We start from the raw sequence: 14,439 nt of genomic DNA, 5'->3' as shown, positions 1-14,439 counted from the left end.
TGGAGGGGCAACGATGATCGACAATTCGGATTTTGACTACTCAGGATCCGAGAGCTAAAAGCGCACTATGTCAGTGACGTCAAGTGGAAACGTCAAAGACGTCAAAATCAGCATTCAGTTGACAAAATTTTAAAGGGAAAATCCAAACAAGATTTTTCCCGATTTTTCTTGTTTTTCGCAGTGAAAATAACACGCCGACCAAATGAAAGTCGAAATCGAGGATATGGACGTGAGCACTATATGTGATTCCGTCGTAAGCACCCCACGTTTTTATTTCTTACAAAAACATGTTTTAACCTATAAGTTCCATATAAAATCCAGTTTCTTTTAAATGCTTCCTTATTCCATGATATTTCGACTAAAACTGCCCCTTTTTCTATTTCAGTCTTCTTTGGTGGAGGGCTGCCGGTTGCCAGTACACATGAAAGGTACAAAGGACTGGCGTAAGTTCTTTTGGCACCCTACAGCATCCTGATCTACTTATATTTAAATATAATTTTAGCTCTGGCAGAGATTATCAGCATTAAAGATGTCCAGGGAACCAAATATTATTATGTACATTATGTTGATTGTAAGTATATAGGCATTTAACTTATTTATTTTTTTGTTGAAAATTGAAAAAGTAATTCAAAAATGTAACCACAGTACTAAAAAGATCAACAGAGGGTGTCAATTTTTTTCGGGTTTCTATGAATGCCTATAACTTTAAAAGTACTCAAGATAGATTAAATATTTTTTTGAATCTCTGAGCACCTGGTATATCGCCTGTTTTCAGCTTATCTTTGATTGCTAAGCTTTTGTGTTCTTGTTAATTAGAACAAGGATCTCTTCTTAAACATATAAAGAGAGCTGCAAAATAAATAACAGAAAAAAATTTGAATTATATAAGGAAAGCATGACTTAATGGCGAATTCCTTGCTACCTTGGTTCTATACAAACAGACTGGAAACAAATAAGAATTTTGAAAATTTTGCTGAGGTATATGGAATGGTATTTGAGATATTAGATAACTCGTGTCAATCTGACAGTTAATTATTTTATAGAGAATGAACATGTCTGTGTGAGAGCGCCATGTTTCAAGAGAATATAATTGATATTTAACTCTAAGTTCTGTTAAATTAGCATGTAAGTTAAACATACCAGTATTTTTATAGTCCAGAAATCTTAAAAATTGGTTTTGTATCCAATCTGTTAGCATGCACCACATATTGCGGAGCTCAGACGACAGAGGCAATGTTGAACAAACTTCTTTGAGGCTTAATATATGCTTGTCATAATTGTCTTATGCTCATAAAAAATACACATTCCACATTTTAAGTTAGGTACTGTTAATAAGAACAAACAAATAGTATACAGTAAATCAACTAAATTACATATACTTAAAAGCTAACAAAAAGCTGATAACAAAAAAATTCAAATGAAGCAAAAAGTTAAAATGCAAAGCTAATACTAAAATAGTTATCAATTGAAATGTTAAAATAAACACACAATATTAAAATTAAATATAGGGAATTAGCAGGACTATTATAGTCAAGATATCCTTGTACAGAATATGGTTCAATTTCCAGAAGAAATTCCTCTATTAATCTGTTGAAGGCAGGAAGAGTTCTTTGGTTTTGTGCATGTTGTTTGGAATATTATTGAACAATTTAATACACAAGTGGGCAGGAACTCTCTCAGTAGCACTGGTTCTAAGTTAAGGACAGTTAAAACCTACAAATCTGGCCTGGAAGACTGTTTGTGACTCGACAAAACTCTCCCTGTTCATGAGCATGATCAAAAGCCATTCAAAGTAAAATAGCTTTATTTGTAACTAACAAAATAATGATGTGTACCAAGCCTTAAATATTAATTTCTAAGTTGGTCAATATACAAAGCACATTCATTATTCTTTTACTTTTAAGTTGCATATAAAATAAAAGAGGGTAAACTTAATTTAAACCAACATAGATCATATAAAGATTTAATCAAATGACATAGAAAACATTCGAACAAAACAAAAAAAAGCATCTTATATGCATTCGAACCTATTAACTAATTAAGAGAGTCATTAAAATATAGAATATGAATTTGTTAATAATAGTTTTTTAAAAAAATTTCGAAATTTCCTGGCACAGTGGTGTTTTCTTCATAAAAGGGGGAGATAATTAAATAGTTTTTTCCAGTTATAAATTATGGATTTTTTCACTCTCTCAGACCTCAGTATAGGTGAAGATAGCAAAAAAATCTATCTTGTGTTATATGGCTGAGTAAAATACAGTTGAATTTTCTGTGAACAAGGCGCACAATCTTCAGAATTAAAATGTAGTCCAATGTTAGGTCGAGGTTATTAAGGAACACTGATCTGTATGACTGCCGAATTTTAGCACAATACATCGCACACACTGCATTACATTTCCTCCCCAGAACATGATTGGATATTTTAAAATTGCATTTTCAGGTTATCCAGTTTCAGGTTTCAGTATTTTGACAGAATTCGTAAAGAGTAGCAAGCAGCATTTACTCTGCAAACAGTTAAACTGGTGGTGTCCAGTCTAGATTTTTATGTACAAAAATTCCTAAAAATTTTGTACATTCTGTCAGAGTTTGTGTTGATCCATTAGTCTTTGTTTGGTTTTGAAGCAGAGAAAACTTGTTTTATCAGCAAAAATAAGAAGTAGAGGACCTGACACTGCATTGTGGTACCTCTAGAAGTTCCTGCACATCAGAGAATTGCCGCTACTTATGAATATCCATTACTACCCTTTCTTTTCTTTTAAATAGATATGATTTTATTCACTATAAGGCTGATCATCAAAATTATCCTGTCAATACTATCAAAGGCCTTTGACAAGTCTAAAAATATTTTCAAAGCTAAGTTCTCTTCCCCCAGGCTGTATTTTTTTTGAAAACATCAAACACTGCAGGCTCTAATGACCACCTTCCTTTAAGATAACCATATTGTGTTGAACTTTTTAGCTTTTCTGTATAAAAAAAAATTAGAAGTCACAAGTGCACATATATGATAATATCTTAAACATTGTAGAAAGGGTCAACAATAAGCTAATATGAGTATAGTTTTGTACTTGTACTCTCCTTTTTTGAAAATTGGCTATAATATAGGTAGTTTTAGTTTCTCAGGGAAAATTCTTAAATGTTTAAATGAGTTGTTGATAATGTGGCAACCTCCTCTGATCAAGTTTTTAGTGGACTGGCTGATATTTCATAAAAATTTGAACTTTTCCTATTTTTTAGTATAGAGATTGATAATCTTAAAAATTGTTGTAAATGAACCTAACCAGTTAGAAAATAAGTGTTCAATGGTAAAACTGTTCAATGGTCTTGGCTACTTTTAAATAAAACGATGTTCATGTAATGAAAATGAGTTAGCATAAGACTAAATTCATAAATAAATATAACAGTTTTGAAATGATAAAAGTTTTAAATGTTATATATATTTAAATGGTAAAATTTGTAATCTACTATATTATAAATAAACGAACGATAACATATTAAAAGAGCCTTAGCATAGACATAACCATTTTTATTGATCTATATGATAATAAGACTACTTGTTATACATTATAAACAGTGTATTGCAAATACTCCCTTTTTTTTAGTTAACAAACGTTTAGACGAATGGGTGTTAGAAGAGTCCCTAGATACCAGAAAAGTGCATTTTCCGCGCAAAGACGCCGGCCCGGGCACAGGTGTCACCACCCCAAAAAAACTCCACATAGGTAGCGGCATGGTGTCGGCGATGCCTATGAGTACCAGCGGAAGTACCCAGTCCTCAAGACCGTCTAGTCCAATTTTAAACAATTCAGAACTGTTGAATGGAAATGCCGTTTTGGCGGCGGCATTACAAAAGAAAATGAATAGGTACAGTGCTTTTTTCGGTGGGTTTATGGTTAATTAATTCAGTATTATACATAGCTATTAATTTATTGATAATAGCAGAATAGGCTAAGACATAAAGCTGTTTTTACTTTTCTGTGGTCATGTGCGTAATTAATTCTTATAAGTTAACTTTTTACCATCCAACCCCCTGGGGAAAAACCATTTTTTTTTTACCCTTAGCAAAAAGAAATTATTCCATTTTTACAATTTCAACTTAAACTAATACACTAAAACAATTGTGTAATTACTATTACCTGCTTGAACTCATGATGAGACCATAAGGTATTGTGTGTGAGCCATTTATGCTATTAAAAATTGAGGTTATTTATCAACATAAAAATATTCAAAGCATTAACCAACACAATAGATTATAAACATAAAAAGCTATATTAGCAAACCCACTTTATTACCCAAAATAAAACAAAAAACAAATGAGTTATTCACTCCAAAAAGACAATTCTATAATTAGGTGAAATAATCCATTTGACAATATCTTTTTTAATTCTTTTATAAGGCTTTGTTCTTAGACACTGTGGTAGGTCGTTATACACTTTGATTCCCGTGCAAAGCATATGTCTTTGATAAGCTAAGCTAATAGGTCTATTAAGAAGAACATTTTGAAGATTTCTAGTATTTTTATTGTGGCTTATATTGCATTGTTATGACGACCGTATGCCGAAAGTCAATGATTTGTCAAATAACAGACTAACGAAACGAAAAAAAAAATGGTAGCATATTTACTTCTGAGGCAATTACCATTAGAGAGGCACTTAAACTTGCCTTACAAGGCAGTAACAAAAACTATCTTATACTATTGGACTCCATGTCTGTTCTTCAACGCATTGAAAGGAGGTATGCTTGGTCTTATAAAGTTAACCCCATTATATGGGAAAATAAAAAAACTTATACGTCGTTTATCCTTTTTTAACAAAAAAATTACGTTTCTTTGGGTTAAGGCTCATACTGGTATTAAAGATAATGAGCTGGTGGATTTGTTAGCCAAAAATAGTATTGCCGTCGGCAACTACATACCTGATCTTCCTTGTCTCACCGATATAAACGCAATATTTAGGAAAAAATACAAATGTTAAGTGGAATGATATTTGGGAAAATATTGGCAAAGAATCTCCAACAAGTTATTGCAAGTTAGTTTCAAAAATACCTTCTGCATACTGGCATGGTGAACTAAACGTGCCAAGGTGTTTTAAAACAACTATAATTTGTATGAAATTAGGACGTGCTTGCTAACACCTTAACAAAATTAAAGTATTACCCACTAGGTACTATCTGCGCACTAATTGTAATGTTACAGGTGACCTAAATCACATATTTTTTGAATGTAAAAAATATACTCAAGAAATCGAGATGCTAGTGGTTAATTTACGCGTGGAATGTAAAGTAGTCGATTTAATATTATGCATTTATTGGCACTAGAAGATGCAAAAATATTTAATTATCTAACTACCTTCCTTAGAAATGTAAGACTTAGTATTTAGTTTAGATTTTTAATTAGAATAGTTAGTTATCCTAGTTCCAAGTCTCATTCTCTTATGTTTCCGTGGTCAATATCCCTTGTATTGTATTAAGTCGCCCTGATAGACCCCAGTAGCGTGAAGTGTCCTATAAATTAGATATATCTAGATATTAAAAATAAGTATATTTTGAATAAAGAATATTTTAAAATTTTGGTTATGGGGTGTCTCAAGTAGAAACTGTGACACTAACATTATTTTTTTATGTGATTTCTTAGAAAGTAAGTAGACCTTATCATTTTCGAACGATTTCCAATTTTAGAATCTACTTGATAACGGCTTGTCATACATTGAGGACCGATTGAGTGGCCACCAAGGTCACTGGATATAACCCCATTAGATTTTTTCATATGGGGCTCTAAAAGAAGTCCAAAGTTTAAGTGAATAAACCATATAATGTTGATGATTTAAAGCTAGAAATTAGACTTCTGATTTCAATTATTTGCGGATCGATTACCAATTGGAAGTTATTTACCGACTTCAAAAATGCATTGAAGTGAATGGACAAGAAATTAAACATCACTTGCAATAAATATTGTATAAATTTGTATTTTTTAATGTATGTTTGTATGTTTTGTATGTTTCATTAGTCTATTACGTCAAATGGGTCAAGCCGCTGACTTTAGGCATATGGTAAGCCATACAGAATTGTAAATAAAAAGAAAAAAAACACCTGCATTTTAACTGGAACTATTCGTTCCTTTCATCGTGAATGTATATAAACATCACTGAATATTATAATTTAAATACTTTTAAAAATATCTTCACCACATAAGCTTTTATCTAACTTGTAAAATATGTTTTTTTCTCTCTTTTTGTGGGTGAAAATTTGTATTCCTTTTAGTTAAATTAATTTCGATACATTGTATTCCTTTAAAGTAACAACGCGCTGCACATACAGGTATTTACTTATCTAGGGGCATTTTACTCTGTAAAATTATTGAATTATATAAGCTTTCACTGTAACAAATTTTATAACCTTATGAGCATGTAGCAAATTAATATTTAATATATTATTATGTCTTGGAATCAATTTGGCCAAGAAAGAGCCCATATGTAAATCATTATGTAACTGGTTCAATGATGTTCAGTTAAGATTTGATGTTGATTTGTTTGGCATGATTTTGAATAATTTCAATTTTGTTCATTTTGATAGAATTAGCTTGTTATTTGTTACGTTACTGAGTTTATTGTCTTATTTGTCAATAATTGTCTTTAATCATAAGGACGCTACTACGTAGAAACATCTAATGAGAGTGCGTTTGTAGGAAAAGAAAGGGGCCTTCGCTAGAAAGCGAGGACTCCCAGGAGGGCCCCCCTAGTCAGCCCCCGCCGCAGCCCCAACAGCAACCGCCCCCTGGGCCCAGACAGTCCGGCAGTATGGTTTCCCACCACGATGATATCGTTACTAGGATGAAAAATATCGAGATGATCGAATTGGGGCCGCATAGGATAAAGCCTTGGTATTTTGCACCTTATCCGCAGGTAACCAAGTATAAGCCTTAACCTTAACCTAAGTATAACCTTATCCACAGGTGTAAACAAGTGTTTCAATTTTTAATTGAGAGAAGTTCATAAAACTCACTTAGGAAAAGTTTTGTACCAGATTTTTTAAGATCTTCTTATAATAAGTGGTGGAAATGGAGTTTTGAAATTGCTATGACTTTAAACTGTTTAACAGGGCAAAAAACCTAGTATAAGACAATATATTGACAAAAGTTAAAAAACTAATGTGGTCATTAATAAAAATAACATTACAAAGATCAACTTTAATAAAGAATTAGTATAGTAAGTACGGTAAATTGTTGCGTTTTTGGCTATATCAACTGAACTGGAAAATCAAGTTGGTGGCAACATTCTGCAAGAAAACGAACTACATTTTCAGCAAAACGGAGCTCCGCCGCATTATTTTCGGCCAGTGCGAGAGTGGTTGAATAACAGATTCCCTAACCAATTGATTGGTAGAAGGGGCTGCGATAGAATGGCCTGCGAGGTTACCAGGTTACGGATTTTTTTTTTCTAGGGGCATATAAAAACGCTTGTTTACAAAACTCTGTTAAGCCTGATAATATTGACGATTTAAACAGAAGAATTACAGGGGCATGTAGGGTTCTTCCAGAAGTGGCATTTTAAAATGTTCGGAAAAAATTTGAGAATAGACTTTATTTTTGTTTGGAGAACACTTTTTATTTATTTATTTATTTAATCATTACAAGTTCAGGTTGCGAACAGTACACAAGTACCAAAAAAGCATCCACTGTGTATATATAACAAACTTATGATAGGTTTACCAAACATTGTCTTAAATTTACATGTCACGTGTGTAGATACAATCAAAAAGAAAAGGGAAATTTAGATGAATACACTAATGAGATTAAATAGAGCGTAAACTGTTACAAGTTCTGAATTAAATAAACAAAAATAAAATTATTCTGTCTTTTTTAAAAAATAGGTTTTTAATTGGCGTTTGTAGGATCCTATCGGCGTTCCAAAAATATCCGATTTCCGAAAATTGTTGTAAAAATTAAAAACATTTTGAATTCTAGAAAGTGGAGAGTTCTGTTTTACGTTGGTTCGATAAAAATCGGCTGCAAACAAGTCTCGGTTTCTTGCATTTTGCCTTGGTATCCGTATATTAATGTGAGATAGAAGATAATGTAAATCGACGTGACAATTTACTATTTTATAAAGCGTAAAAAGATCTGTGATATTCTTCTGTATTCAAGAGTTAAAAATTTAAATTTGGCTCGTATAATGGTATAATTATGGTTGTATATTGGCATATTGGTCTTAAATCCTAGATATTTTAGAAACCTATTTTGTACCCGCTCTAGGCGCGTAATGTCTACATTGTACTTCGGATTCCATATTACTGAGGCAAAAGAAAGTTTACTGAGGACAAAAGCATTATACAGGGTGTCAATTTGAAAACTTCCCACCCCTATTATCTCGAAACGGGTTAGGTTTTTATAAAATCGCTAGGACACGTCGATTTTATTATCGAGGGGGAACAATTTTTATGCAGAAATCACTTCGCCTCTTTCAACCCCCTACCCCCCAGAACCTCCCTCTCAAAAATCTTAAATGGCAATTGGGGTTGAGTGATACCTCATTTGAAAGAACTTTTTATTCTCTACATTTTGGCACCTTATTTTTTAAATTTTGAGTTATTTAAACATTGTTAAATTACTTATTATTAAACATTATTCCTGTAAGTGTTTTAAATACGTTGAAGCTATGATTTCTATTGGAACGTGTTTGACCATAAAGCGAACCGGTGCATTTCTCACTGAAAGTGTTTATCAATCCGACAAATTCCGATATGATCCGAAATTTAAAATAGTATTTAGTGAACTTTCCTACCAGTCAATGTCACTAGGTATTTAAATCAGTTAAAATTTATTTCGATAATTTGTGTGTTATTGTTAGTTACTATGGTATACACGCTTAGGCAAAGAATTGAAATGATTTTTATTTATGGCGAGCAAGGAAGATGCGCAAGAAGAACGGCAGAAGTTTTTAATAATAGAAATCCTAATTGTAATGTAAGTCACAGATACATTTTGGACGTAGTAGCTAAATTTAATGAAACGGGTTCAGTTGGAAACAAAAAAAGGGCAAGTCGGCGTGTTTTAAACGAAGATGCTCGAGTAGAGATTTTGGGAACATTCGTTGCAGAACCCACCAATTCTCTCCGTACAGTAGCACGTCTATAACTGGAATGTCACATGAAACTGTACGACAAGCATTACAGTTACATAAATATCATCCGTACAAGATGCAAATTTTACAGGAACTTCATGAGGACGATTTTGATAGGAGAATAGAGTTTTGCGAAATTATGTCCAACTTAATAAACACTCGTGCAATTGTGGTAAGCAACATTTGCTTCAGTGATGAATGTACCTTTTTCCTAAACGGCCATGTCAATAGACAGAATTGTCGATACTGGAGTGAGGACAATCCCCACATTTTCAGAGAGGGTGCTACACAGCGGCCACAAAAAATTAATGTTTGGGCCGGTATTTTTGGAAATGCTGTTATAGGACCGTTGTTTATTGAACAAAACTTAACTGGAGAGCTCTACTTACACCTATTTGAAGATGTAATTGATCCTTTGATAACAACTGAACTGGAAAATCAAGTTGGTAACATTTTGCAAGAAAACGAACTACACTTTCAGCAAGATGGAGCTACGCCGCATTATTTTCGGCCAGTGCGGGAGTGGTTGAATAACAGATTCCCTAACCAATGGATTGGTAGAAGGGGACCGATAGAATGGCCTGCTAGGTCACCAGACTTAACGCCGTTAGATTTTTTTTTATGGGGGCACATAAAATCGGTTGTTTACAAAACTCAGCCTGATGATATCGAAGATTTAAAAAGAAGAATTACAGAGGCAAGTAGGGCTATTCCAGAAGAGGTATTTCAGAATGTTCGGGAAGAATTTGAGAATAGACTTTATTTTTGTTTGGAGAACAATGGAGAACACTTTGAACACCTCTTAAAGTAGATGTGTTAATAAAATAAATTTTAGGCGTGCTTTTGTAAAGACCATAATTGTAACGGCTATGCAAATGTTTAGTAAAAATAATATTAACCTAAATAACATGTTTCAATGCAAATCATAGCTTTAACGTATTTAAAACACTTACAGGAATAATGTTTAATAATAAGTAATTTAACAATGTTTAAATAACCCTAACTTGGCAACGCAGCACTCAAATTTAAAAAATAAGGTGCCAAAATGTAGAGAATAAAAAGTTCTTTCAAATGAGGTATCACTCAACCCCTATTGCCATTTAAGATTTTTGAGAGGGAGGTTCTGGGGGGTAGGGGGTTGAAAGAGGCGAAGTGATTTCTGCATAAAAATTGTTCCCCCTCGATAATAAAATCGACATGTCCTAGCGATTTTATAAAAACCTAACCCGTTTCGAGATAATAGGGGTGGGAAGTTTTCAAATTGACACCCTGTATAAGGAGATAATTGAATTTGGGTTTTTAAAATCCGTTGAATTTCTTTTTATGAAACCAGCCATCTTATTGGACTCGCATATCACTCGCTCAATGTGAGATTTAAAAGTCCATTTTTCATCCAGGATTACTCCCAGATCTCTAATCTGTACAACTCGTTTCAGATTACTGCTATTTATAGAGTAAGGCGATATTATTTTGGTAATATTTTTTGTAAAAGAAATAGAAAAGCACTTTGCAGAATTTAGAAAGAGACGATTTTTCTGACAGTATTGTTCAAGGCGCAAAAGGTCTTGTTGGATTTTGAGGCAGTCATCCATGGTCTCGATTTTTAAGTAGATTTTCAAATCATCTGCAAAAAGTAATATTTTACAGTGTTTAAAACATTTTTTTATTGAATTTATATATATTATAAAAAACAACGGACCCAGGTGACTGCCTTGCGGTACACCTGATGTTATGTCAAACCACTCGGATTTATGGCCATCAATAGTTACTCTACTTTTTCTTCCTGTATTATAGGAACAGGATAATCTAATTATTGCAGGATCAACATCGCGACTTCTTCAAGCCTTTGTATTAATATTTCAGGATCAATTTTGTTGAATGCTTTACTGAAGTCGGTATATATCACATCCACTTGACCTTTGTTATCTATTGTTTTAGTGACAAATTCTGAAAAGCATAGTAGATTTGTTTCAAGAGATCTTTTAGGGTAAAAACCATGCTGTTCTTGAATAATTCTATGTTTTACACTCGGAAAAATTGTGTCGTACATAATTTTTTCCAGGATTTTGCCAAAAATGCATAACTTGCTAATGGGCCGATAGTTTGTCACGTCTTCCCTATCACCATTTTTAAAAATTGGTGAAATTTCGCTTAATTTCCATTTTTGAGGAAAAACTCCTGATCTTAACGACTTATTGAATATAATGCCTAGTGGCATGACCAAGCTATTTGCGCAGTTCCTTACCAAGATAGGTGGAATATTATCTGGCCCAGGACTTTTATTTACATCTAAATTTTTACATATCTCAAGGATTTTATTTTCTGAAATTTCGTATATTTTAATATTACTTTTATTAAAAACAACTGGATTTGATGTATTATAAACTTGAACACCTCATAAGCTAAACGTGTTAATAAAATAACTTTTATGCTTCCTCTTTTGTAAAGATTATTATTAAAACCACTTAGTCAGCCATAATTGTAAGAATATGCCAAAATTTAATAAAAATAATATTAACCCTAGTCCAAGTAGTTAAGTCCTAGTGATTTTATAAAAAACCTAACCCGTTTCGAGATAATAGAGGTGGCAAGTTTTCAAATTGACACACTGTATAAAAAATGTGTAAACGAAGAGACTGATATGTTATTTGTTTATTTGCGACCAATAAAAGGCAAGACATTCGTTTTTTCCAAAAAAAATGCACGATGCTACAAAAAACGCATGCTCTAAATGCCATTATACTATAGCCTATAGTAATTGAATGTGATTCTAACTTTTTGTTGTTTATATATTTTCAAAAAACCAGTTCAAAACAAACATTCTTTTTAGGAAATGGTAAACCTTCAGTGCATCTACATCTGCGAGTTCTGCCTAAAATACCGGAAAAGTAGAAAATGTCTCGAACGCCACGTATTAAAGTGTAACCTGAGACACCCCCCGGGCAACGAAATTTACCGTAAAGACAACATATCGTTCTTCGAAATAGACGGAAGAAAAAACAAAGTTTACGCACAAAACTTGTGTCTGCTCGCCAAACTCTTTCTAGACCATAAAACCCTTTATTACGACACAGACCCGTTCTTGTTTTACGTTATGACGGTGTTTGACCACAGGGGATTCCATATCGTAGGGTATTTTTCAAAAGAAAAAGAGTCTACGGAGGATTACAATGTAGCTTGTATACTAACACTGCCGCCGTTCCAAAGAAAAGGATACGGGAAGCTTTTAATAGAGTTTAGTGAGTAAACCTGTAAAAAAAATTATGGTTCTGGTTAGTAATGTATAAGTTTTAGGTTATGAATTATCAAAATTTGAAGGTAAAACCGGCTCTCCAGAGAAACCCTTATCGGACCTGGGCCTATTGTCTTATAGGAGCTACTGGGCCCAGACCATACTGGAAATCTTGCTCTCAGTAAAACCTGTAGGGGAAAATGAAAAACCGCAAATCACCATAAAGTAATACAAGCTTAATACGAATTATTCCCCTAATAATTTATATTTTTTTTTTATCTTTTAAAGTGAAATTTGTGAACTGACCAGTATTAAGAAAGAAGACGTGATCTCAACGTTGCAAAACCTGAACTTGATAAACTACTATAAGGGGCAATACATAATTACGCTTAGTAAAGAAATTATTCAGCAGCATTACGGGGCGATGGAGTCGAGGAAGATCCGGATCGATTCTAAGGCCCTCCATTGGACGCCCAAAGACTGGGGGAAACGCGCCAAGTGGTAATTTTTAGGTGTTGTTTTTTTTTTGTTCATTAAGAAGACTGAATTTTAGTATTTTTATTTAATTGTATTGTTTATTTAGTTAAGGTTTAAAGTAAACGGAAGTTTCATGTTTTTGGGTTTTGTTTCATTTCATTCCCAACAAGCGTTTTATAAGCGAACAAATTATAGTTATAATAATAATAAGAAGAAAATGTCTTTATTCAGAACATGCTACGCTAAACCTATTTGTTTACGAAGGCAAAGATTAAAGCATAGACAGGCTCGGGTAACTCTTATGGGAATGATAGTTCATTTCCTATTAATTAACACACAAGTCGCAGGACGGCGCAATAGGCATTATAGCCAAATAGCCATCTTTTTCTTGCTTTTGTTTTGTGGAGTTGTGGTTCATATTATATTAAGCATTTTGTTAAAATGGTGTATTACTGTTGTGTATCTGGCTGTAAAAACACCAACAAAGAGAGTCGATCTCATACGTTCCCCAAGGATCCAGAGGTAAGTTTTTGTATATAAAATGTTTACCTATATTAGCTGTTGAGTACTAGCTAAAAATTAAGTACTATATAACGAAAACCTTAGGCAAGGTATGGTTGCTTTTTACAAGTTTAACTTTTTGAGGTACAGAAAAAATGGTCAAAACTTACCCAAGTGGTACAAAAAAAATTTTATTCTTATTTATAACATAAAAACTAATTCAAGGTGCTCTAAAATAAAACATAACATTGAGAAATATCCAATTTTTTACTTTTTTCTTTAAAAAACCCATGGTACATATTTTGACCCACCATACCACTGCCTAAAGTTATTTTGTATGGTAGGACTGAAAACAAGACTTGTTCTTTCCCAAACATAGGCGAACTTGACACACACTGCAGGTCCAGTTTGTGATTATTTCAAATTCCTTGGAACTACAGACTGCACATCTTCGTCTACTGGCTGATGTGTACTTTGAGTAAGTCTAAGCGTTTCTGGTTGGGAAGGTTTCCTTTTTTTGATGGGAGTTGGTAATGGTTTTTCGGTACCCTGTAATGATGTTACTAATTTGTCAGCAACTAGATGTTCTATAACATTCAAACGAAATTCTTTCATGTTCATTTTAGGCCCTTCAGATAACTGGTAAAGCACGTAAGCATTAACAACAGCAGCATCAATAAAGAAAAACATGATTCTATGCCACCATTTTTTGCTTTTTCGGTCGAGGCCGTAAGCTGCCTTCATTTGGTCAAATTTATCTACTGAGTTCATATGTTTATTGTAATCAGTCAGCGCTATTGGGCAAGGTATGTTTTCTACACTGCCGTCTTTCGCTTTCCTTTTGACCTCAGTTTTGTCATCTGGGTTGTGATAATTTAAAAGAAGGTGAACTGTTCTTTTATCGCGCCAATTAATGCTGAAAGTCCTGTAGAACTCACGTACCAGTCACCTCTGTGCATTACTTTATCTTCCAAAAATTGGGGCATATTTTTTCTGGTATGTCTAACAGTACTACAGGCATATAACTTTTCTTGATACAATTGATTCATTAGGGCTACATTTTTAAAAAAGTTATCAAAGAAAATTTTATGACCTGTGTTTTAAATTTTGTGTCAT

General features: G+C 33.2%; 1 protein-coding gene across 1 annotated transcript; it reads left to right on the top strand.

The window, feature by feature from the left end:
• Nucleotides 1-106: 106 nt before the first annotated feature.
• On the top strand, nt 107-12,960 carry LOC126738650 (histone acetyltransferase Tip60). The gene is made up of 8 exons (XM_050444075.1): nt 107-253; nt 386-443; nt 503-571; nt 3,600-3,861; nt 6,680-6,896; nt 11,944-12,352; nt 12,408-12,570; nt 12,634-12,960. The coding sequence occupies exons 1-8, from the start codon at nt 203-205 to the stop codon at nt 12,848-12,850; spliced, it is 1,446 nt and encodes a 481-aa protein (XP_050300032.1). The 5' UTR covers nt 107-202; the 3' UTR covers nt 12,851-12,960.
• Nucleotides 12,961-14,439: the final 1,479 nt, after the last annotated feature.

This window comes from Anthonomus grandis, chromosome 7 (assembly GCF_022605725.1).
Source record: "Anthonomus grandis grandis chromosome 7, icAntGran1.3, whole genome shotgun sequence".
Lineage (NCBI taxonomy): Eukaryota > Metazoa > Arthropoda > Insecta > Coleoptera > Curculionidae > Anthonomus > Anthonomus grandis.
The sequence above is the reverse complement of the archived record's forward strand: the minus strand, read 5'-3'. Positions and strand labels throughout refer to the sequence as shown.